General features: G+C 39.9%; 1 protein-coding gene across 7 annotated transcripts in view; it reads left to right on the top strand.

Moving 5' to 3' along the window:
• The window catches only part of PIP5K1B (phosphatidylinositol-4-phosphate 5-kinase type 1 beta), a 167,491-nt gene that overhangs the window by 99,628 nt on the left and 41,752 nt on the right, over positions 1–26,111 (top strand). For all 7 annotated transcript variants that reach the window (XM_084628257.1, XM_084628253.1, XM_084628254.1 and 4 more), the window contains 6 exons: positions 12,897–13,108; positions 15,621–15,704; positions 15,838–15,886; positions 16,791–16,875; positions 23,175–23,330; positions 24,586–24,730. In XM_084628257.1, the coding sequence (XP_084484383.1) occupies positions 12,897–13,108; positions 15,621–15,704; positions 15,838–15,886; positions 16,791–16,875; positions 23,175–23,330; positions 24,586–24,730 (731 nt within the window). The remainder of the gene's footprint in view (positions 1–12,896; positions 13,109–15,620; positions 15,705–15,837; positions 15,887–16,790; positions 16,876–23,174; positions 23,331–24,585; positions 24,731–26,111) is intronic.

The following is a 26,111-nucleotide window of genomic DNA, read 5'->3' as shown; positions in this document are numbered from 1 at the left end:
AGAGCAGCTATCTGCATCTGTTTATTTTCTATAATTAATGGATCACTTTGTGTTTGCATGGAATCAAGTGAAACTCAGCTATTTCAGGCGATCATGACTTTAAATTTGAATCTGGGTTGAATTCAGATTAGAATCTGAAATTTGCAGGTGAAACCAAAGAAAAGTCTAATCCAGGATTTCATCAAAATTCCCATTAACTTCAGTGGGATCCTGATGACAAACCTAAATGGGTTGGTGAGGGGGGACTAGAATAGTAAACACAAGACCCTGAAGTACCTTGTTGTTACCTGGTAGAACGCATACTGCTGTCTAGTTAACTATTTGCTCAACTACTCATATGTTTGTTCTTGTATAGGTTCCTGTCCTTGAGTGGGAACTGAGACAGTTTTATTTTGAGGAAGGAGGAAAAACTGCGCTTTATAGCAGTGATTTTTAGGAAACGATAGTATTGTCAACCACAAGTGTTCAAAAATCATGAGGTCAGTTTAATAGCCATGAGGGTTTTACGAAATAATAATTTCTATATCCTTTTTACAATAAAAGCTGTTTTATCTGGGACATGGGGGGGGGGAATAGGGGGTGCGGTAAGTGAAAAATGCTAGTTAACTAAGAGGGAGGGGGTTGGGATGTGGAGCGTGGTCTCTGGGCGGGAGTTTGGGTGCAGGAGGGGGCTCGGGGCAGCGGGTTGGAGCATGGGGGTTCAGGGTGCTGGATCTAGGGGCCGCTCACCTCGAGCAGCTCCCCACAAGCAATCACCTGTCCCGGCTGCTCCTCGGCAGAGGTGTGGCAGGTGGCTCTGTGCACTGCCTCTGCCTGCAGACATCACCCCGGCATTTCCCGTTGGCTGGAGTTTCCAGTCAATGGGAGCTGCATTGCTAGCGCTTGGGTCGGGGGCAGCACACGGAGCCGCCTGCCAAACCTCCACCTAGGAGCAACCAGGACAGGTTGCTGCTTGCGGGGAGCTGCCCGAGGAGAGCAGCCCATGGATCCAGCACTCCCCTGGCTGGCCCCATGCCAACCAGACTATAAACCGGCATTTCAATGGACATCAGAAATGTTGGTTTATAGAACTTTCCGGTTGGTGAAGTGCTGGATAAAACCGCTTTTACTGCATTTGCTATCTGGCTTTTGAAACTTTGGAGTTCACTTGGGTTACGTTTTCAAACTGCTCTTTGCAATCATGAAGTCTAGAAACTTTTGATTTTATTTTTAAATGAAAGCTGAGATTCTCATGTAATCACAGTATTCCATGAGCTAAACACCAAATATCATGAGATTCCCAATAAAATTGCAAGAGTGGGCAATACTGAAACAGCTCCCCACAACGGAAGGTGGATGTATGCAGGTATTTTCTTTTGTCCTTCTCCCAATTATTGTACTGGGTAACGTTTTTTTTTTTGGTGTGTTTTTTTTATTAGGTCTTGTGTAATCAAGTCATTACTAAACTAATGTCAATTGCCCACATTTACAAATGGTTCCTGAGCCGCCACTTTTTCATTAGTGTCAGCATTCAGGAGGAAAAAGGGAGTGCTGAGAGTCCTGAGCAGTGTAAACCCTGAATCAGTGTACGTACCCAGCAGGGTGCTCTCTCAAATTGTCTAGACACTGATTCCATTCCAGGTACAATTCATGAGCTTATTCCCAAACAAACAGTTATTTAAAAAAAATAAAAATAAAAAAAATTAAGGTTGGAAGTTGTGTTTCAGGAGAGATCAGCCAGTGCCCTAAAACAAATATGATACTTGACAGAAATTCTCACAGAAATCCCAGAGTTAAAACTTGGGCAAGCTAACAAGAGGTGTGCCAGATTTCGGATGATGATCTCTGTCTGGTCTATTTAACAGCAGGGCCAAGACTTTAAAGATTAAGGCCCAAATCCTGCAACTATCTGTGTGTGGATGGACCCTTCTACTCACATGGAGTCCATTTGACTGTAATGGGGCTCTTCGTGGCCTCATGGGCCCACCCACAAGGAGGATATTCTCACTTATGTAGTTTAGGGAAAATATTTATTTAAAAATATATAATAGTTAAGAACTCTGAAACATTTGCCTTAGGCATCTGCTAGGAATTTTAGCAGAGACTAATGTGCTTCCTTTGTGGTATCCTAATATACAGTCTATAGATCTTTCCCTTATCTTACGGCAAACATTATTCCATCAACTTTAATGCATATTTAAGGCTCAACAACAAATTAGGAATTACAAAAGTTAAACACCCACTTGAAATCTGGGCAATTTTAAAAAATAAGTTAAAAATAGTTTCAAGAACTACACCTATGGTTTTTATTATCCAATCTTTCAGCTCTTTTAGTCTTAGCTGTTGTGTGGAGCTGTAGATAAACAAATTTCAGGTAGAAGTGTAATGTTAAACTAGACATCCCATTATTGTTTCAATGGCTATGTTAACTTGGCTGCATTGTGTACCTAAGCATTTCCTGTTGCTGTTTTTCTAGTTAAACATATTTATATTTTTAGTGTAGCTGGTAGAAAAATGTAAATATGTTTCTCACAAATTTTGAAAAGTTTTCTCATCTGTCCATTTTTCATCAAAATCCTAAAGTTTTTTTCTCTTCCTTCGTACCCTTTTCCCCCACTGCCCTTTTCCCCCCCCTTTTTTCCACGTTGCCACTGAAAAAGGGAAAGCAGATAGGAAAGAAAGGAGGGAAAACCGGGTATGTGTGTGGTGGTTTTTTTGTTTATTTTTTTGTTTGTTTGTTTGTTTTTCCAGTTTTTGGGGGGGCAGGGAATTCAGTTTTGGGAAAACGAAGAATTTTTATAAAAAGGCCATTTTTTCACTTAAAAAAAATTTTTTTTTTCAAATGAAAATTTGTGACAAGATAAACCATGAAATACCCAATGGCCAAATTGCTGTTGGTACTCTAGAGACATCATGAACTTAAAAAGAGAACATTTGTCCTGATGATTTTTTTACCTACGGTTTTAATAAGTAACACTCTAATTTTACTGTAACTGAAAGAAATTGGGGGGTGGGGGGGTGGATTTCTCCATCTTATTGCCAGTTACTTTTACTTGTATGTTTCACAGGACTTCTGTGCAGTCTGTTAGACCCTGATCTCAAGGGGGCCACCAACACAGATCAGCTTTCGGGAATAGATCCTTACTCTGTTTTTCTCTTGTTGGTTTGTGTGGGTCTTTTATACAGCAACAGCAGGAGAGAAGAATGTTTTCTTGAAAGGCGGGGAAAAATGTGATTGTAAAGTCACAAAAACTAACAAGGAGCATTTGGAGGCAAGTTTATTATCAAACTGCTTTTAACAATTTGTTATTTCAGTGACTAGATTTCAAGTTGACAAATACCTTTAACTTCTGTGTTTCCTGCCTTTGTATGATCTTGTTTAAAATTAGTCTCAATATTCCTTTAACATAGATGTTTGCCATTTAATATATTATACAAACAATGCTGGACTCTGAGAAAGAGAATAATAGATACTGGTTCAGTATAAAATACTGTTTTCTTCAGATTATGCAATAGTACACAATTGAAAGCTAAACTTATTTTTAAAATGTCAGTGTTAATTATAGGTTTCAGAGTAGCAGCTGTGTTAGTCTGTATTTGCAAAAAGAAAAGGAGGATTTGCGGCACCTTAGGGACTAACAAATCTATTTGAGCATAAGCTTTCATGAGCTACAGCTCACTTCAAAGCTTATGCTCAAATAGATTTGTTAGTCTCTAAGGTGCCACAAGTACTCCTTTTCTTTTAGTGTTAATTATATAGATAAAGTATATAATGAAAATACGTATTTCCAATGTATAATATTCAAGCTTAAAAAAATACAAGTATACAGTACCAATATAAAGCATTCTACCTCACTGAATCAATTTATTCTTCTTGGGCCCATTAGTATTTTCCTATAGTTTAGTATTCTCCTATGGTTTTCCTTTGAGACCAGCTTTACTTCATGATGTAAATCAATGTAAATCAACATTGCTTTATTTCTTATTGTTAATAGAAAATGGATCAGAGTCAGTTTGATAACTGTGTGACCTAAATTTCTTGGTTTTATTCTTAATCATCATGCTATTCATTACACTGTTGTTCTTTGCTTCAAGTAATAAATTATTAAAGCACAGCACAGATTCTCAATTTCCAATAGACATAATTACAGTTCCATAAATATTAATAGAAACTGTTTAAATGTGAACTGTCCAAAAAAAAGTGGAAGCTTCATCATGTATGTTACACACTAAGATATGAAAGACATTGAAATAATGTAACAGACATTGGAGAGAGTTGAATTGTGCAGTTTTTAGAGATTTTTGTGCTAAAGATGAAGATTGAACTGAAAATTGGATTGTTTTTTAATAAAATGAGCAAATATTTAAACAATTGATGAAATTGGGTGGGTGGGGGGAGTGTAGGTGCATATCTGAGGAATGATTCTGGCCATGTATGTATATTAACAGTAATTAAATTTAAAGCAGTCAGATCCCTTTGGGAAATGGGTACCAGTATGGTAGTAGTTTGTTTTTCCCTGAACTAATTCTCAGATGACACAGAAGCCAAGTAAAGTTAGGCAACATTTCATTGTTAGTACTGGCAAGATGCTCCAACTGAGATCAGAATATCCTTGTGGTAGGCACTATACTGATACATTGTAAAAGATGTACACCTGAAATACTCCCTGCCCCAAAGCATTTATAATCCAAATACACAGCACAGACAAAGTATGAGCGAAAGGAAGGATTATCCGTTTTACAGAGGCTGTCTGAGGCACAGATAGAGTAGATGACTTGCTGAAGGTCAGATGGGAAGAATATGGTAGAGCTGGGAATTGAATACTATCTTGGGAGTCCCAGTCCAGTGTCTTAACTACAACACCATCCTTTCTGTCCCTCAGAGTGCAAGGCAGGTGAAGTAATTCATCAAAGAGAGCTGATAGGTAATCTAATAATATCTTGGTGATATAGATGTTTATTACAAAGTAGTGCAGACCCTTTGGCCCTTCCAAACTGTTTATAATCCAGTTACCCAACAAAGCATGTTAGTTTAACATAAGCGAAGAAACTTGTATTCTAAGAGAACAGAGCCAATGACAAGACCTTGATTTTCCTGGAAATCTTTACATCCTGTGTCACGCACACAAAGCACGCTCTTGTATGTCAGAGTCATCTGTAAGCAGCTTTGGAAATTTCTGATTGAAGATGAGTAAAACAGTGAACTTGGTCACTTTTTCCACTCGCTGCTGAATCAAGCAAGACCAGATCAGAAAAACAGAGCACCTGTCAGGAGGAAGAAGGCTGGTAGGAAATGGGTTTGCATGCACATAGGGTTTTGGTAGTCTGTTGAGAGGATGGGACCTGCACCTCTTCCAGATATCTTTCCTATTGCTCTTTCCTTGACACTTGACATCCACTTGCCACCCACCTAAACCTCTGCTGACTAGTTTTTACCCGACCACAATATTCCTTAACCATCCTCACTTTCCACACCCACCACAGCCATAGTCTTGTTCCCCAGCCAGCCCCCTTCCAGCCACCATGCTCTAAACCAGGGGTTCTCAAATGTCTTTGCATGGTGATCTCCCCCTCCCTCCCCGACAACAAAAATTACTACTCTACCCCATGAGAGGGAACCGAAGACAATGCTACAGCCTGAGCCCTGCCACCCCAGGTGGGGGTGGCCAAAGCCTGAGCCCCACCATCCTGGGTAGGGGAGCCAAAGCCCCAGGGTGTCAGTCCCAGGTGGGGGGGCCTGTAACCTGAGCCCTGCCACTCAGGGCTGAAGCTCTTGGGCTTTGGCCCCAGGCAGTGGGGCTCCAGCTTCGGCCCTGGGTCCCAGCAAGTTTAACGCTAGCCCTGGTGACCCCATTAAAACAGGGTCTCGACCCACAGTTTGAGACCCGCTGCTTTAGACTTCTAAACGGTCTCCTTGTATCTCCGACTGTTGTCCATATTATAACCCTCACAGAGGGCAAAGCCTATCCAGATGAGCAGCATCTATTTAGCGTGTGAGTTTATGGACCAAAATTCCCCAAAGGGGATTGCAAAACCACACAATGTCCTAATTTTATGGTTTGGGTTTTTTTCCTATCCTACTTGGATCAAAAGTGAGCAAAAGATTCCAGTAATTATCAATGTGCTTCTGTATAAAAACTTCTAATCGTGTAACTGAAAGATTTACTAAATTGATGTGGGATTACAAAAAAAAACCTTGTCTGAACCCAGTTTATCCAGAATTTGTGTGTCCTCCACCTTGTATAGAAACAAATTTTGTTTGTACTAAGCATTTCAAATATCACCTGAAAAATTCTGATGATCAGGTTTACATGTATTGTAGAAAAGGGACATGTGAAGGAGTTTTTGAGGATGACCAACTGGAGACTTTTGGTTTAGACAAAAAGGTCTCATATTGTAGAACATTCTGATTGAAATTTTTGCCTCAAAGGGGGGGGAGGGGGAAGGCAAGCACGCTTACCTGCAGTGCTGAAATCAAAGTTTTAGATGGCTTGTGTTCCAGGTGTTTACCCGATGTGGTGTATCTGTTGGGTATGCAGTAGCTTAGTTTTAGACCTGGCATGTATCTTTACACATTTGGGAGAATTATGTCATTGTGCATGAATAGTCTGTTGGGCAGTGTTGAAACAAAACATCCATTATCTAATGCTAAGCAATTAGATGTACTATTTCGACAGGAGCAGTTTTACAAATGACGAAAAGTTGTCAATCAAAATGCTAAGGACCTAGAAACGAGCAAATGTACTAGAAGATGTATTTTAGTTTTTTTTATTATTTTCTCAAGTGCTAGCTTTTCCAGAAAAAAGAGAAAAGGGGGACTTTTTATGTAGCGCTCTCTGGAAAATTCTGAGTCAAATAGCCTCAACCTCCATTTTGCTGAGTAAGAGAGATGATATGACTGCTGGTGAGGGAACGAAAAATTTCTGAGTTCTAAAAACTGCTCTTACATTCTCTCTTCTATTATGGCAAGTTATTTAACCTTTCTGCCTCAATTTTCCCAATTTAAAATTCAGATAATACTTAGATGCCTCACAGGAGTGTTATGAGGATTGAGTAACTGGTTTTAAAGTATTCTGAAGAAGAAAATCAATATTTAAATGCTAAATAGAGCTGGACAGAAAATAGGGGGAGGGAATGGGAAATTTGTCATTTTCCTGTTTGTTTCTAGTTAACATATGTCAAGATGAATTTCCATCTGACCAGCCTAAGTGTCTGTCTGCTATTTTTAATTGGAATGCAAACAAAACTAAAGGGCCAAATTCAGATTTTGAGTAACTAGGTATCTGTCCAGTCCACCCAATGGAAGTTGGGCCCACCTATTCCAAAGCTAATTTCATAATTCATAGTATTAGAGTCGTTAACCCACTAATAGCAGAAATTCAAAATAGCTATTACAGAAGCAACAATAGTTAATCTAGTTGTGATCATGAATTTTTAAGAACAGGGCAGTTACTTCATACTGTTTTTTTGTTTGTTTGTTTGTTTTTTTTACCAGAAAGAGTTTTATTGCAGTCTGTATTTTTCTTTTATTGCATTAGCAGAGAACATTGTGAACTTGACTGAGGAAATTAAATTTTAAAAGAGCTACATTAATGGCCTGACTTAAACCTACTAAAGTAAGGAAATTCAGAGTTAAGGACAAAAAGCTCTTTTCCCAGAAGAACTTCAGATCTAGGCTTTATTTTCTTCCAGCCTTAATTCAATCTGTTGTGTCCAAATGCTGCAGCTCATACGGCATCTGAGTACCCATTGCAGTGTTATGGAGCACCAGGGATAGATGTCTGTATGGCCAAATTTTATTTTATTTTGTGGGCTTATGTAAGGCCCATAGTTTTTTTTGTATCTCATTCTGCTTTGCCTAACATGTATTGTAGCACATGTGGGATGTTTCCATGGCAGTCAGCTATTGTTTGAAGGCCAGATTCTGATCTCATTCACATCAGCTGAAATCCAAAATAACCCTCCATTTCTTCTAGCATAATGTATTCAGAGATAAAAATCTGGTCAAGTATTTTTTTTATCAGTAACATTAGCAATTATATTATTGTCACTATCCAAAGTCTATTGAAATCAGCAGTTCAAGTCTCTAGATGTACATTTTTGGATTTCAGATGGACTTTGGTGGTATTACTAAATTCAGGATCAACAAAATACATCTAGAAAATAAATGATCTATTTGCAAAATCTGAAAAGGTTGATTGTGTATTCCATGTGCTCATGATATTAGTTTTTGTGAACCTGTTTAGCAGTTCTATTGTGAGGAGTCTTACCACACTGTAATAAGAAAAGGAGTACTTGTGGCACCTTAGAGACTAACCAATTTATTTGAGCATGAGCTTTCGTGAGCTACAGCTCACTTCATCGGATGCATACCGTGGAAACTGCAGCAGACTTTATATATACACAGAGAATATGAAACAATACCTCCTCCCACCCCACTGTCCTGCTGGTAATAGCTTATCTAAAGTGATCATCAGATGGGCCATTTCCAGCACAAATCCAGGTTTTCTCACCCTCCACCCCCCCACACACAAATTCACTCTCCTGCTGGTGATAGCCCATCCAAAGTGACAACTCTTTACACAATGTGCATGATAATCAAGTTGGGCTATTTCCTGCACAAATCCAGGTTTTCTCACATCCCCCCCCCACCCCCATACACACACAAACTCACTCTCCTGCTGGTAATAGCTCATCCAAACTGACCACTCTCCAAGTTTAAATCCAAGTTAAACCAGAACATCTGGGGGGGGGGGGGTAGGAAAAAACAAGAGGAAACAGGCTACCTTGCATAATGACTTAGCCACTCCCAGTCTCTATTTAAGCCTAAATTAATAGTATCCAATTTGCAAATGAATTCCAATTCAGCAGTTTCTCGCTGGAGTCTGGATTTGAAGTTTTTTTGTTTTAAGATAGCAACCTTCATGTCTGTGATTGTGTGACCAGAGAGATTGAAGTGTTCTCCGACTGGTTTATGAATGTTATAATTCTTGACATCTGATTTGTGTCCATTTATTCTTTTACGTAGAGACTGTCCAGTTTGACCAATGTACATGGCAGGGGGGCATTGCTGGCACATGATGGCATATATCGCATTGGTGGATGTGCAGGTGAACGAGCCTCTGATAGTGTGGCTGATGTTATTAGGCCCTGTAATGGTGTCCCCTGAATAGATATGTGGGCACAACTGGCAACTGGCTTTGTTGCAAGGATAAGTTCCTGGGTTAGTGGTTCTGTTGTGTGGTATGTGGTTGTTGGTGAGTATTTGCTTCAGGTTGCGGGGCTGTCTGTAATAGTTTTGCATGTGCTGTGATAGCCTGTGGCCAAATATTATATATGCAGACCCCATCATTAGTCTGTCTACAGCACATGCAGCATCAGGAACACAGTGCTGCTCAGAGGCAGAGCTAGTTGGTTCATTGTGGGCTTAGGTGGTAGCTTATGTGGTTGGCTCTCGCTAGGGTTATTCCCAGAGCCCCTGACTAACTCAAAGTCTCAGCAGAGAGAGAACCCAATCATTCAAATGGCAATGTGTGTGGGAGGGAGGGAGAAGAATTTTTCATAATTTACTTTATGGCATACTCTTTTTGACAGTGTATTGTCTCTTAGCACATAATACATTCAGCCTGGACACTATTTTTGACAATCCTGTTAAATCTTTGTACAGTACAAGTTAAGAATAGAAGGGGCAACTTATACAGCAGTCACTGTTTTAATGTACACTGAAAATATTTCAGAGTATTATTATTTCAGTTTATTCAGGATCTGTTCAGCTGGTTTATGCAGTTAAATGTCTAGAGAGCAAGAATAGGATTCAAATGGCTACAGTAAGCCCTGGTCTACATGGGGGGGGAGGGGAGGGGGAAGAGAGTCGATGTAAGGTCTGCAACTTCAGCTATGAGAATAGCATGGCTGAAGTCGACATACCTAGATTGACTTACCGTGGTGTCTTCACGCCAGTGAGTCAACTGCCGCTGCTCCCCCATCGACTCTGCTTGCGCCTTTCGCGGCACTGGAGTTCCAGAGTCGACGGGAGAGCACTTAGGGATCTATTTATCATGTCTAGACTAGACGTGATAAATCGACCCCCGATATATTGATCACTATCCGCCGATCCAGCGGGTAGTGTAGACCTACCCGAAGGTTCACATAGGTTGCTGCATGTAAAAATGAATTATGTGCTGAGGGTCTGCCTAGGAAAAAATGTCACTTTGCTCACTTCAGTTTCCAAGAAATTTAGAGCAGCTAAGTAGTAGTACATGGTTAGTTTTAGTGATCCTGGAACAAAAATGAGGACAGCAATGAAACTCTTAGTCAATTTTTAGCGCAAGGAGCAGGGGCAAAAGGAGATGAGGGTGGATCACTTCAGTAAGAGTTCTTCTGTATTGCACAATATATCCCTCTGCACTGGCAAGCTGGATATACACCTTAGTCTTTCAAGAGACTGTATCAGATATTAACTTGATGTTAGACCTTGATTTTAATTCAGTGGAACCATGAAGTATCTAATCCCAAAGGGGTAGAGAATGGGGCAAGCACAGATTTCATTAAAGCAAAGAATGTGAGCTGATTTTTAAGTGAAGCGCACAAATGAAAATGGCACCGTCTTCCCAAACTTATTTAGTTGATGAAATCAGGATTTACGTAGACACTGATATTGGCTGCAATACCAGAGTAGTATTTTCAGAAGGGCAAATGTTAATTTACCTTTTTATTTATGTTTGTGCAATAGGCTAGGCATCCGCTTTCTCTCCATTTTAAATGGCACACACACAAGTCATCTTGGACCATCTAGTTTTATAAAAATAGGCAACCTATGAAAATAAACCTTTTTAAAACAAACTTTATTTACTGTGGCAGGGGCAAAGAGAACCATACTTGTGTGAGTTCCTGACTCTAGTATTCTAATGTATTCATGCAATACAGGACCTTGTATTCCTTAACTACACTGTTTTTGCAGTTCCAGATTCCCAATGCTGTAAACCAGGAAGTGTTTAGTGACCCATCAGTCCCACATTCTGTGTAATGAATTAGATTTTCCTGATCTTCTCATGTGCTATTCTAGATTCTTTTATTTTACTGTTGCCCAAAAGCCTGTATTAGCAGGATCAGAGGATGTGCTGGGGTGCTGATAGCTTCATCTCATGCGTTTGACTGTATGGAGGCACTTTTCTTGCACTTTGTTTGAAGCCAACCTGTTCCTCTTTTATAGAAGAATTCTGCAAGATGTGTGTGTTCGACTTCGCTCAGTTACCTCCTTTATATTCAGACCCCTTGCTCAGTCATTTGATATGTGTTATCCCCAGAGATCAGAGTGAGACCTGACCTTTCTACAGTTAGGGTACAATGCAAGACTTTTTGTGCAAGCCTTTCCACATTAACAATGGTGGTAGAAGGAGGCCTTGATGTTTCTCATGGAAGACAGCTATGAAAAAGGATTTAATTCAGGAAAGTAACACAAGATGCAAGAGTTGCAGAATGGGGATAGAACGGATGCTAATATCAAGTGTGTGTATATGTATGTCTTCTAGTTACTACAGTGATCAGTGCTTTAGAAATGTGCATATTGAATAAAACAGCCTCCCCACATCCAAGTATGCAGTCAATGGTTGGTAAGATACAGTGTTTTCATAGGTGGTGGATCTCCCAGCTATGTTGAAATCTTTTCTGATCTCCTTTTGAAAATGCAAGTATGTGCACTGGGTTTCATAAATTAACCCAGTGTTTTGTGTAAAACACCAATTCAGTCAGCTCTGATAAGCGTGACTGAATTGGCACACCTGGAGTTACTGTGCTTCATTTGTTGTCTCTGTAAAATCAAATTGTTCTTGTTCCTGGTAAAATGACATAACATTTTGCAGTTCAGTGCCAAAAATTACAACATTATCAGTAAGGCATCTTGTATCAAAATCTGTGTTAAATTATTCTTGAGCTGCATGAAGAAAAGGGCACCCGTTGCTCCATATTTCTCTTTGAGATTACAGGAAGTTAAATAGGTTGCTATCCCTGTGCCAAACAGGGCTTTCATACAGGATGTTTGATACAATACCTATCTGTCACTGATTCTGATATAGTATTAAAATGTAAAAAGGGGGACTGAAGGAGATCCTAAGAACAGTTAATTGACTCAGAGAGAGGTTTTTCCTTTTAATGGAGTTTCTCTGGATTCATACTGGTGCAACTGAGATTAGAATCTCTTACATACTTGCAAGAATGGGGAAGTGGAACCTGTCAAGGTCAGGGAGTCCATGTGATTGGTAGGACCAGGGGAGGGAACTGGTTAAAAATCAAATCATAGTTCAAGTATAAAGTTTATATTCGCCAGTTTTGGCCTGTTACGGAGAGATTGTCAAAGGCACAAATGGGAGTTAGATGCCAAATCCGACTGACTTTTCATGGGAGTGGGGCATCTTGACTGCCCCTTTTCCTTTTTGAAAATCTGCCCTTCAAGGATTTTGTTCAGCACTGGGTTTGTATATGTATAGCAGATAGGGTAAAAATAATGTATATAGTGCATCAGAGTAGAAGACAACTAATTAACTGCTTCCTCACTAGAAATGAAATGGAGTTGCTGGTGAGGCAAACTCTCCAGCTGAAAATGGCCTTAAATTAGGCCTTACATTTCTATGTATTTTAGTTTTCCAACTTTTAATGAGGGTGCTGTGATGGTTAGCTTATTAACATTTGTAAGTTGCTCTGGGAATCTCAGACAGAAGGTGGGAGGCTAGTACAAAAATATTACTTTGGTTAACGTTTCTGCAAACTGTCGTCGTCAAACCCATTATATTGACATACCTGTATGGGTTTTTTTCCTTTTATTTGGATTTTCTCCAGTTGTTGAATTACACAGCAGAAATTTAAATTGTGTGTAGTCATTTGTGTGTGTTACAGTACACGCAGTCCTTCTTCATTAATAGGTGCTGGAAAGCTTTAAAATCATGGATTATAGTCTGCTGCTGGGGGTCCATGTATTGGACAGTATCACAAAAGAGAAGGATGGGGAGAGTTCCCAGAATGCATCTGATGCCAAACGTCCTGGGGGACAGAAAGTTCTCTATTCTACAGCCATGGAATCCATACAGGGTCCTGGAAAGTCTGGGGAATCTGTCACCACAGAAGCTACAAATACGTAAGTCCCCAAAATCTGTTAAAAATTGATTGGGAATTTCTAAATTTTTATTTCTGCAAACTGTTTTACGTTGTATTAAATCTAACTCTGGCTAGCTTCCCGTCCAGGAAGGCGCTACGTAGGAGTGATTGAAGGATTAAGCTAAATGCTTTCTTAAAAAACATTCCAAGCTTGCATACCAAGGTTCACTGGAGACCAGGAAATAAAAACTTTGATTCAGTTTATTCATCTTTAAATACATGATAGCAATTGCAGTTCTAATTTAGAACAATTTATCGGCACGTAGTGAACTCACTTGTAATGACTTTCATTATATATCTTTTATAAGACCTCAACACATAATCTCTGTTTAACTGTAAACAGTGTCAGCACTGTGAGCAAAGCGATTATTGATATTGATTATATTGATATTTCTGTAGTGCCTGTCATCCCAAAGAAATGTACTCACTACATACACAGGAATTGCTTCACCAACTGTTGAAGTGCAGCCACTGCTGAGGTGGAACAAGACAGATATTTTAACAGGTTACAGAAACACCACACTACAGTTTAGAACATATTACTCTCCTCTTCCTATCTAACTGAAGCTGCAGAGGAATTTTAGATAGGCAGATTGTAATTATCCAGGCTGGAATTCAGCCAGGACATCGATGTTAAGACTCCTTCACTTACAAATAGTGCCATGGAATTTTTAATAACCATGGTGATCAGCACCTCTGCTTTATATCACATTCAAAAGACAATACTTCTGTCACCTTAATGTCTGACAACAGGCTGTGACATGCAGAGAATTTTAAGGTTGTGACAGATACATTTTACAGAAAGGGGTGAAACATTTCAACTTTTGTCATTCCAAGAATCAAGGGCTCCTCAAATTATTCTATCCTTGATGTATGTTCCGTGCTAATAAGAGAGTTACAGTCAGCATTCTTATTCTGTGTAATCAATCCTTGATATAACAGAGACTTAATTTCACATTGAAAAGGGCTTACTGTCCGTTAACCAGGGAGTTATGCAGGTAAATACCATTAATGCTAATGAAGCATGGGTTTAAACTTACAACAAATTAATGGGAGGATAATACTGTTCTGTTCCCAGCTTTGCCACTGGACTGCTGGGTGACCTTGGAGAAGTCACTTTACCTTCCAGTGCGGCAGTTTCCCCATATGAAAGTGAGGATAATAATACTGACCTCCTTGTGTAAAGCACATTGAGATCTGCTGACAAAAAGTGCTATATAAGAGCTAGGCATTATTATTATTATTTATTCACAACTTCAAATGTTTGAAGCACGAGAATATAAGTTGAGACAAAGAGCTGAATTGTGCCCAGGGTGTACAATATTACACTCTCATTTGCATCCAAGAATGAGCCGAGTTATACTGAACCAATGCTCAAGCATGGTGGTGGGGACTTTGTGTTATTGGAAGTGTTCTGTTTTCAATGAGTCTTAAAGCATAGGATCATCAAAAATCCTCTGGCATTATTTACATGAGTAGGGATGTTGGGTAAAATTTTAAGTGCCCAGAAGACTTAGAAACCTAGGCCCCATTGAAAGTCAATTGAATGTTGGCTTCTAAGGCCTTGTCTACACTACACAGTTTTTTGTCCACAAAAGTAAGCTTTTGTCGACAAAACAGTGGAGTTGTACACAATGAAATGCTCAGTCCGTTCATGTCACTCTTTTGCTCTGCTGGCATAATAAACGAGAGGCGGAGGGCTTATGTCTGTGTAGTTAGGGCTATAGGCGCTGGCTTCTTCCTTTTCCCCGGGGGTGCTCAACCCCTGCTCAGTCCCAGGACTGCCCCTGCTCCACCTCTTCCCCCAAATCTCCGCCCCGCCCTGCCTCTTCCTGCCCAGTTCCGCCCACTCCCCCGAGCGCGCCCCATCCCTGCTCCTCCCCTCCTCCCCTAGCAACTCCTGCATGCTGCAGAACAGCTGATCGTAGCGGGTGGGAGGTACTGGGAGGGAGAGGGAGGAGTTGATCAGCAGGACCACCGGCGGGTGTTAAGTGAACATTAATTTTTTTTCCGCAGATGCTCCAATGCTGGAGCTCCCACAGAGTCGGTGCCTATGGTTAGGGCAATGCAGTGTTTTGTGTAGACACTGCATTCCGTACACTGGCTGTTCTCCGCCATGAAATTGACAAGAAAGCCAGGCACCTAGAGCCCAGCTGCTCCCAGAGCTGGGGCAGCTGGACCCCACTCCTGGCTGGGAATGTTGGCTGTCTTGTGATTTTTCACGGCTCAGGAGCTGGATGGGGGAGCGGAGGTGGGATGCAAGGGCAACTGGACCCCACTCCCCAAGGGCAAGAAGGCCCTGGGTGGCTTTACCCCGCCACCCCCCTGCTCCCAGTGAGGAGACAAGAAGCCCTGGGCAGCTTGCATTCAACAACTAGCCTTAATGCTGCTGATTTTTTTTAAAGTAAATGCAGTTCACCTTCTAAATAGTGACATTAAAAAGGTCTGATAAAATACAACATCTAATAAAATTATTTTGTTGTTGCCATTAGAATGGGAGGCATTCCAGCTAAAAGCCATAAAGGAGAAAAGCTGCTTCTATTTATGGGTATTATTGATATCCTACAGTCTTACAGGTAAGTGGCAGTTTAGAATGGAAATATTTTGCTGTATGTTAAGCCATTATCTTAATAAAGTATTCTGAGATGGCTGCAAAATGAGGGAATTTCACAACATGGGTTTTTTTTTTTAATTTATTTAATTGCTTAGGTTAATGAAGAAGCTAGAACATTCCTGGAAAGCACTTGTATATGATGGGGTAAGTTGCTTCTTAAATTATTAGCATTTTTCAGAATAAAATTCTGATTCTTGTTTAAGACAGCGAGCTATTACGTTTATAATCCACCCATCACTGTGGTATCTAGGCAATTAGATGTGATTTTGTTTCAGTATGTTTTTCCTTAATGATTTTAGTTATGTGATTTCTGACATATGTTCATCTTACTTTGCTGCTGATTGTTTAATTTTTTAAATAAAAGATAAAAAGAAAAACAGATACACATGCAAAGGTGACCAGAACATCCTTATAACTACACTGTACCAGGTTACACAAAACTATCCTCACAATACAACTAAAATGGGGATGGAGTAATCCATCCCCAAAACTAATTTAAAGTTAATTAAATACTCAAATTGTGCCCTGAATCAACATCAGTCCAGTTGCAAAGAATGTCACGCAGGGCAGAATTTGGCCCCAGGGTATTCAGTGGGCCCTTAGATGCACTGCCATGTTAAGTGCCCATCAGTGCTTGATTAAAGCATTCCAATAAGGAATTTAGTCGTTTTAGGGCACCCATGTTTGAATATTGAGCCTTCAGTTGAGATTTTTACCCAAAAAGGGAAATGACACATTTTTAAATATGAACAAGACTTTGTAAAATATGAATCGAATAAATTATAAAGGGGTATTTCTAAATTATCTTGAATGCTTAAAATAATTAGACCGATCTTTTGTCAAGATTACAGTGAAAGAAAATGGGTGGCAGAGGGGTGTAGTAATTACACAGTAACCTCTGAGAAGGTAAAATCCTAGATCTCCTTGCATGAATTCCCAAACAGGGCATGATATAACTTACCCAAAACGTGTCAGGTTTTTCTCTTGCACATATCATCTTGAATTGCATATGAAGAGTGTAACTTTAAGGTCTTTTCTGTCTTTTTAGGACACTGTTTCAGTCCACAGACCAAGTTTTTATGCAGACAGGTTTTTAAAGTTCATGAGTTCGAGGGTTTTCAAAAAAGTTCAAGGTAAGGGTTTGTCATTTTAAGCCCTTGGGATAACTTCATACTCTGTACTTTTGTAGTGTTTTACACTCCTGTAGAATAGTACCTTTCATTTAGGGGTCTCACATCACTTTACAAATACTAAGAGCCCAAACCCTTCTGATCATTGAAGCCAATAGGAGCTTTCCCTATATCTTTGGAATTAGGACATTTGTGATTTATTTTTAAATGTCAGGGACATTTAAAGCTAATAGGTAACACCCTATCCTGCAGCCCTTGTTCACATGAGTAGTCCCATTGACTTGAATGTATCTAAGTCACATAAATGAAGATTGAAGGATTGGGCCCTAAATCTGACAAATTTGGTAAGGATGGACCTTCTCCGATTCCTTTTCTGTTGTGCTTTAGGGTTTGAGAATCTGGAAAGATGGAGGTGTCTAAATTATTAAATTCTCTCCTCTTTGTGATTAAAATCCTATTTCAACTTTTTTTCTCTTCATTTCGCCTTTCTTTAATCATCTAACTCATTTCAAGATTAATGGGCACGTCACTAGAAGTTAGTTGGGCAGAAATGAGAAAGCACCACCAAAAGATTACAAAAATACTTCAATAAGGATACAAAGATCTGTGTAACCAGAGAGGGCCACCAGTAGTGCAGGCAGCAATGAAACTCTCTGCTGAATTAAATTTAAAATGTTGCTGGACGGTTTATTAACCACATTTATCACCTTCATCCCTACCCACTGAAATGGCACTAGATTCTCTGACTTAAAAGAGCAGGAGTATCTATAACATTCAAAAGTAAAAGATGTGAGAGCCCATTCCTCTCTAACCAGACAAGAAGTGAAACTAGGAAGACCTAGAAAGTTAGAGTAGAACAAATAACATTCCAGTAATTACCTTCCATTTGGGTGTGGGAAGCTGGTTTTCAGTAAAAGTTTTTGAGAAATAACTGAGATATTTTGTTTCTTGATTCCAAATTGTGCTGCATAAAGAGAAGAACAAATTAATATTGCCATAGTTCCACAGCCCTGCCAAATAGGGTACAGCAGGTCTTCAGGTTCCCAGTTTTCTCCTCCAGTTACTTGTGAGGCAGGGAGCTCAGTCACACTGTAAACCATGACTTCTCTGGACAGTCTTTTCCACAGGCCTCATCCGACCCTCCTCCCTGGAGTCTCAAATCTGAACCCCTGGGTAAGCGATTCCTCAGCCGTCCTGCATGGGGCTGGGTACCGACTCAAGCAGGCTTCCCAGGCCTACTGGTATCTGGGTTCCAACCCCGCTTCACAGAACCTCTTCTATCTCCTGTAGTCAAATACTAGCTGGGTTTTTATCCTGTTCAGGAGGTAGCTCCCTGATTACCCTCTGGCTCCGATTCTCCAAGCTTGTCCACTGCTCCTTTAAACACCTATTCCTTAAAGAGGCAATGTCATGAAACACGTTGGATGGTTCCAATCCCCACTGCTCCTTGAAGAGGATAGATCTCCCTGTTACACAAGCTAAAAAGACATATGCTATAATTATTTCCTAAGGCATATGTTGTTCCAAAGTTGCTACTAAGATCTTAAACCTAGATTCTCCCTAATTAGATCCTCACATGGATGACGCCTCTTGGACACCACCCCCCTGGGCCCTGCAAAGGGCTTTCCACATAGAGGAAAGGGTTGAGTAAACAGGATGATGCAGGAGAATCTTGGAGGAATCTCCTTATGGAGATTTACAAGCAAAAAGTGCCCTTCCACAACTTTTAACCCTGGAGGCAGGGCTTACTTTATGCCAGGACTGAGACCTGGCACCTCTAGGCTTAGCTGTTCATAGCCCCAACACCTTTAGACTTGCTATGTCAGTTATGAGAGTAAAAAAATTGCTTGAGTCCCCACACCTCTTTCATTACAAATTAAGCACTGCTTGGGAGGGACAGTCTGGCCCTTGGGTTATGCGTACTCAGTCTGGGTTGCTGGGTCATCAAAATTCAGAACATGATTTGTTAAGAAAAATTTTGCTGTCTGACCTCCATGTATTCAAATTTGGTTAAATTAATATAGATTCTATTAAACCCTTATTCCTGGTAAGCCATACTGAACATTGAGCCCATAAAATAATGCAGTCCTTGACTTTGATGATTTTCTAAGAATTCATTGAAATAATTTTTATATTAATGTATTACTATTACTGTACATTTGGTTTGAACTCAACATTAATTCTTGTACAATATTTATGCATTATGTTTGTAACCAAAAACAGGTTTCAATTAAGGTTTCGATTCGTTTTCAATTAAGATCTTTTGAAATTCTTCTACTCAGGGCTTCTGATTTTTTGGCTTTAACTAATAAACATTGATAAAATACCCCAAGAAAAAAAATTAGAGAGGTGTTTATCCAATAACCACCAGAAATGGTTACTTGTAACTAAGGGCTTGTCTACACAGAGCAGTAAGGCGAACTATGAGGCGTGTGATTTCTAAAGTGCTCTAATGTGTTGTGCGTTAATTGGTCCATGTAAACCCTCCTGGTGTGCACTAAAGGTTTCTCCGTATGCTATAACATGGTGCTCTTTGAAACAGCACTACATTAAAGTGCACAAGTGAACATTACAAAGAAATTATTCATTATAGTAGTATATGCTATAAAGTCTATCATATACATTGCTCATTACAGTATATGCAGAGAAAGCCCTGAAAATCTCCAATTTTTGGACATCTACATAAAACTCAAAATACACTAAAAATAAATCCAGAAATATGAAATTATTAAACCCCCAAAACAGAAGCCCTACATGTACTGCTTATTTGCTTCTTGCACTTCATTTAGCTTAGGCAGTGAAATTAAGCTGGTTCTTTTCAAGTTTCTGTTTTTAAGTACTGAAGGGCTTTTATAAAAAAAAAACAAAAAAACCCCTTGAAATATTTTCAAAATGTAATTTCATGAAAACATTTCTCTTGTTAGGTTTTTTAATACTCATGTGGGTACACGTGATCGGAATCTAAATTTTGGGCCAGAGCTACAATATAATACCTGAATTTTCCTTTAAAATTATTCACTTCAAGACTGTGCTATATGTGAAAGAGAGCAACCAGGCCCCTCAGTTGGGTTTTATAAATAAATAGTTGATTTTTCTCTTCGCTGTCTTGCAACTCTAATGATATTTACTAATGTCCAAATCCAATCCATGCTAATAAGAAAGTTGAAAAGCATTTTTATAGGAGTGTGACAAGGTATACATGAAGAAGACTGGTCTTGCTGGTTGGGACTGGGATCATGTCTACCTTCTGCTTACACAATGCCTAGCCCAATAGGGCCCAATTTTTATCACTGCAGGTGGTTGTTACTATAACATAAGTAACCATTAGTAATACATAAAAGGGAAGGAGTAGTTGTATGGTTGAAGCACAGGAATTGGAATCAGAGTTCTACTCAGTCACAGACTTACTGTATGACCACGAGCAAGTAACTTAGCCTTCTGATACCTCATTAGTAAATGGGGGAAAAGGTACTTCCTCAGCACACAGGGGTCTTGGGATGTTTAGTTGATTCTGGTTTACAAAGTTCTCTGTAATCCTTAGAATGAGCTGAAGAAATGCAGAGAAGCAGTTGTTTGTTTTTATGGCATAATATGTTTAAAAGAATGCTAAGGCAGCAAATGGAAGCACTCAAAAGTTAGGAAATGCTTAAGTTGAGGTTGTGGGTACAGCCTTAACTCTGCATTTATATTATAATGTTTAATTACATGATCATATACTACTATTTACCTGGGGCCTATGCTTCATAAGGGGGCAGGTTGGACCGTGTCTAGCAAATGGGATTAGCATCAGTCTTCCTTTCTTCTAGTGGCAGTCTTGTCTAAATCTTTACTCATAGTGTGGGCTGTTGAGAGGCTTAAGGAGCCAACATGCCCCATGTTTTCAAAGGGGCCATACCATGCCTCTACTTTTGAATGTAGTTTTAATTCACTATCTTTTGGGTATTGAAGGGGAAAAAAACAGAGCAAAATTAAAGGTCACTTTTGAAGATTTGGCCCTTAAAGTTTTTCACACTAACCTTAGGTATGGTAGCGCTGAAAATGTCAGATACCTTTTTTAAATTCTTTGAGTTAAATAAGCTTTTCACTTGTAATTGTGTCCTCAAGAAGATTTAGATTTACATAATATTAAAGCCATTTTGGTTGTAAACAATTACAGATGAAAATTGGACAGTCACTAGCTAATTATGAGATAAAGAGATTATCTGGTAAAATCTGATTCTAGCAAGCTATGATTTTACTGGCTCTTTCCATCAAAAGTTCAATTCAGGTTTTATTTTCATTAAAAATTCCAGACTGGAAGTCAATATTTTTCACATTGTACTGGCCTTTATTCATCTACATTTGATCTAAAGACAATAGTATTATTCTCCAGCAGACCAGAATTCAAAAATTATTCTTGGAAAGATCCAAATGTGGATGATGATCTGACTGAACTCATGAAATTCTGTGCCCTTTATCATACATTAATGGGAGTACCTAACAGCTCAAATCAGGGCTCTGTTTTGTGAGTTGCTGGGAAAATGCACAATTAAAAGCCCTTCTCCTGACAAAGGGATCTAGACAATGAGAATAATAAAATGTGATTCAGCATGGGGGAAATGTAAGCTAATATATCTGAGGTAATGTAACCTGATTAGCCATAGGGAAAGGAAACAATACTGTTCCATGACAATGCCTTTAGTGTAACTATGCTTGGAATATTAATTTTTGTTTGGTTACTAGTTGGGCTACTCTTGGACTTTGGTTTGTTCTCAGTCTGCTCCTGTCTTATTCCCAGGAAGACCATATATTGTTGGTGACTAGGTTGAAAGACTCTGAGTATTTGCCTTCTATCCCTTTTTGGGCTCAATCTTCTTAGTTATAGTTTTCTGTCTTCTTTCTTGCTCTTCAAAACTAATCATATCTAAAGTTCTAACATGATGTATCTGATGGTTCTTTTCATGGTTTGCTCTTGACACAAGACTGTGTATCTACTTGTATATTAAAGGTTTTAAGGACATTTTCATTTTTTTTGCAAAATAAAGAATTCAGAATGTCCTATTTAGCCAAATTATGTAAGGCTGCTAGCTTCCTCTGAGAATGTCTTTAAAAACTTTCAATCCTCTGGTCCCTCTGCTGGGTCCCTTGTTGATCAGAGGTTCTGCTGCGTTCTATGGTAATGGTCTCTCATATTACCCTGCTCTCCTTTCGCTTCCAGCTAATCCTGAGATTCTATTAATATGCTTCCATTAGGACAGGTAGCTTTTCTAAAATAATTGTGCATTGGGAATGCTGTCAACTGGCCATCCCGGCAATCCTAATGGCAGTGCAATGAAGTTCCCCATGGATGAGGATCAAAGTTTCAGCCCTGAGCTTTTCAGGGTAGCAGAGGCTGTAAACACTGTAAAGGCAGCAACCTCACCATCTAAAGGAAGCTTCTTTCTGGCACTTGGTCTTGTGGCATCCTGTGTGAAGAAGTAAGGCTTGTGGGACTCCTAAAAGACTTCAGTGATTATTTATTATTTATTTGTATGAACATAGTGCTTTGGAGCTCTAGCAATGTCAGTAGCTCATTTTGGGAGGATGGCTTGGGAAATGGATGGGAGATTAGGGGGCCTTTTCAATCAGGGGCCTTGGAAGGAAATATTTTGGCAGTCATGAGACAGGACAGACTGAATTCTGGTGCTCACCATTGTAGATCCATGGAAGTTTGAGTTCCATTGTTCACTTTGCAATGCAGGGAGATCACAGCAGGAAGAAAAACTTGTTTGTACAGTAGGAGAGCAGTCTCACTCCAGTGTCTTAACCACAGCTCTGTCTATATGCTTTTACAGTGTAACACCCCAGTGTTCAATGCACAGAACAAGAGTTTACCTGGCCTTTTAAACAGACAAAATTGTGATAATCCGGGACAGTGTTAGGCATAGGCCAGTTCAGCGTTAGCATAGCCATTGCCTATGGCATCCTCTTTAGGGGTTCTCTTCCTTCCTTTCATTATCCTGCATTCTGTTCTTTTTCTCTGACTTTTACAGGCAGATACTCAAGTTATGACTTGCAGTGTAGAAAATGTCAAAAGCAATTAACAGGCAGTAGTCTTTTTGGCCCTAAGACCATAAAACCGCAATTCAGACTTTGAGACACAATGTCTAATATGGACTCTGTAGAATAAAACTGGTATATGTTAAAATGTTCTTATCTAGATTTATTCTTGATCTGCATTTAGAAAGGGGTTTGTAGTTAGTAAAACTATATGTAGTCTGTGAAAGATGAATAAAACACTATAATTCACCAGCTTTGTTCATTACACTTTTTTCTTAATGCAGCTCTAAAGTCCTCTCCTTCCAAGAGACGATGCAGTTCCATTGCAGCCCTAAAGGCAACATCACAAGAAATTGTGTCTGCTGTTAGCCAAGAATGGAAGGATGAAAAGCATGACATGCTTACTGAAGGACAAAGCTTTTCCAGCCTTGATGAAGAAGGTAATATTTTGGAATGGCTAACCTGGGTATCAGTGCCACAGTTGTTCAAAATAGAGAACCTAGATTGTGCTAAATGTCTTAGCTAGCTGCATAAGCATGTTCTTGGTTTTAAAGAGGCTTACATGTGTGGAAGTGTGCCTGCATCACTGACTAGATCTTATTAACTATTAATCTCATTAGTTAAACGTGTTAGATTGCTTCTGGAAAATTAGTATTGTTATACTGTGTGCTTGTGCGTTGTTTAGATACTGATAGGTTATAACATAATACGCCTGGGGGAATTCTACACCACTGTGCACATGCAGAATTCATGTCCCTTGCAGACCCCACCCGCCACCCCGCAGAAAATAGATTCTGCCAGGGAGATGCTGCAATTACACCTTTTGCCCACCAGGGGCTGTTGTGGCACCAGAAGAGAGGGCAGCCAGCAGTGGCTCCCTTACTCACAGTGCCTTGCCCACAAAGCCAGGTGAGGAGGCACAGGATATGGGGGGGGATGAAGACAGGGGGGCACATGGGGCTGCTGTCGGGGGGTCACATAGACTGGGGTTCAGAAGCGCTAGTGGGGGGACAGACTGGGGTGTGGGAGCTAGTGGAGGGACAGCACTAAACCAGGACTGAACGGTAGTGGGGGTGCAGGGACACATGGGGACAGGGGCAGATGTGTCTGACTGAATGGGAGAGGCTGGCGGTCAGCCAGGGTCTGCAAGGGGGAGGCTCCCGAACTCGCTAACAATCCCTTCCCCCCGCACCCTATCAAAAAAGCTCTTCCATACTTCCCACACCCAGCAATCTTCCAGGTTCACTCCCAGGCTCCTTCTGAGTAATTACTTCGCTCTCCCTCATTTCCTCCATTACCCCTGGCTCCCCCAAGCCTTTGCACTGCTTCTGAGGGGTGCAGGAAATATATTTCTGTATTGGAGTTTAAATGATCTATTACTTAGTTCTGTATTAATATGCCTAGTAAGGAAACTATTTATCAAAAAACATTTCCTGAATCTTTTTTGTTGTCTGTACTGTTAGACATACTTGCCGACAGGTATTTTGAAATAAATTACCAAAATAATTGAAACTGTTGTGATTGTTATTTTGACAAATAAAATATGCAGAATTTTAAAATATCGTGCACATAATTTTTAATTATTTGGGAGCAGAATTTCCCCAGGAGTAACATAAACTTCCCTGATAGTTGTATTAAAAATGAGATTTTTAAAAATGAATATACAGTGAAACATATGTATTTTCTCCTATACAGTATTAGGTTCACGGCACCGTCCGGATTTAGTGCCAAGCACTCCATCTCTATTTGAAGCAGCTTCCTTAGCAACCACTATTTCTTCTTCTTCTTTGTATGTAGATGAACAGTATCAACGTGATGGAACTCTGCTTTATTCCAGCAGGTAATGGTTTGTTTAATTTAAGTTACTGAAAATACGTTACAGATATCATATCATATATGTAGGAAAATATCTTAACCCAGGGAGATATTTTACACATTCTTGCTTGGAAAATAATCTATTTGCATGATTTATGATGGAAATCTATTAGGTTCATTAGTCTATTTTCTGATGGGACCAGTTTGGGCCAAATTCTGCCTCCTTGTAAAAATGCCCTCCAAACAGACATATGTGCTACAAAGTAGTATTAATGTGTGCCCATATTTTAACTGCAGTGGTCCTGCATTACTGTGATACATGTAGGTATCTGCATGTTGGAATAGCATGTCTGTGTTTTTGTGGATTACTGGGTTTGTGCACACAGACACTTCGACCCAAAGAGCTGGGCTGGAAAACACCTCGGTTCCCCTGCTTGTAGAAAACACATGGAGCAGCATCTCTGGGGGAGTTTGTACAGGAGTCACAATTGGAGCAGAAAACTTCTGTCTTCAGCCTTTGTGTTTTCATGGTATAGTGGAAAGAATTTGCCCTTTCATTTGAAGTTGCCATCTTCTTCCTTGTGTTAACCGCATCAAAAGGCCTCTCTATCCTCAGAACTCAAAGGGAACTGTGCGTTGTTTCTAGAATACCCCCTCATTTTCTTGATTCATCTGAGGACTCGTAGTGTCAGTTTTATGGTGAGTTTTCATGTCTAGCCGCCAATCTGACACCAACCCTTCTCCTGTTTCAACTGGGCTTCGGACTAGCTATCATGGAGATTTTGGGGTTTTTTGGGGTTTTTTTTGTTTTGTTTGTTTTGTTTTGAAGTCGTCGTCTTATTCATCTTTGCCATATACCATCATGAAATTTTTCATGATGAAGATTTGAAGTCCTCTTCACCATGAAAAGATTCTTATTAGTATATGACAAATAACCATAATAAATCTTATCAAATATAAACGTAATGTATCTATGCTCTGCATATAAAGAGGTTAGTGTTTGTAACAGTACGATGTTTTATTAAGTTAAAATATATATTTTGGGTGCCTGCTTTTTTCTACTACTAATACCTTTAGGTTGTTAGACTTTAAAAATTCTTTCAGATTTAATACGTATTTACCCATTCGTGCTCTTTCTTGACTACCTGTATTTCACTCAGCTTGGCAGCATAGGCACCGACTTCCACTGTTCCCGGTGGGTGCTCGACTCTACCTCCGCCCCGCACCACCCTAGCCCTGCCCCCATTCCACTCCTTCCCCAAAGTCCCCGCCCCCCATTCCACCCCCTTACCCCAAGTCCCCGCCCCATCCCCGCCTCTTCTGCGTCTCCTCCCCTGAGCATGCCGCGTCCCTGCTCCTCCCCACTCCCTCCTGGAAAGTCCTAAGCGCCGCCAAACAGCTGTTTG

Source organism: Lepidochelys olivacea (genome assembly GCF_965140295.1).
Source record: "Lepidochelys olivacea isolate rLepOli2 genome assembly, chromosome: 5".
Taxonomy (NCBI): Eukaryota; Metazoa; Chordata; order Testudines; family Cheloniidae; genus Lepidochelys; species Lepidochelys olivacea.
This window is presented reverse-complemented; position numbering and strand designations above follow the sequence as displayed.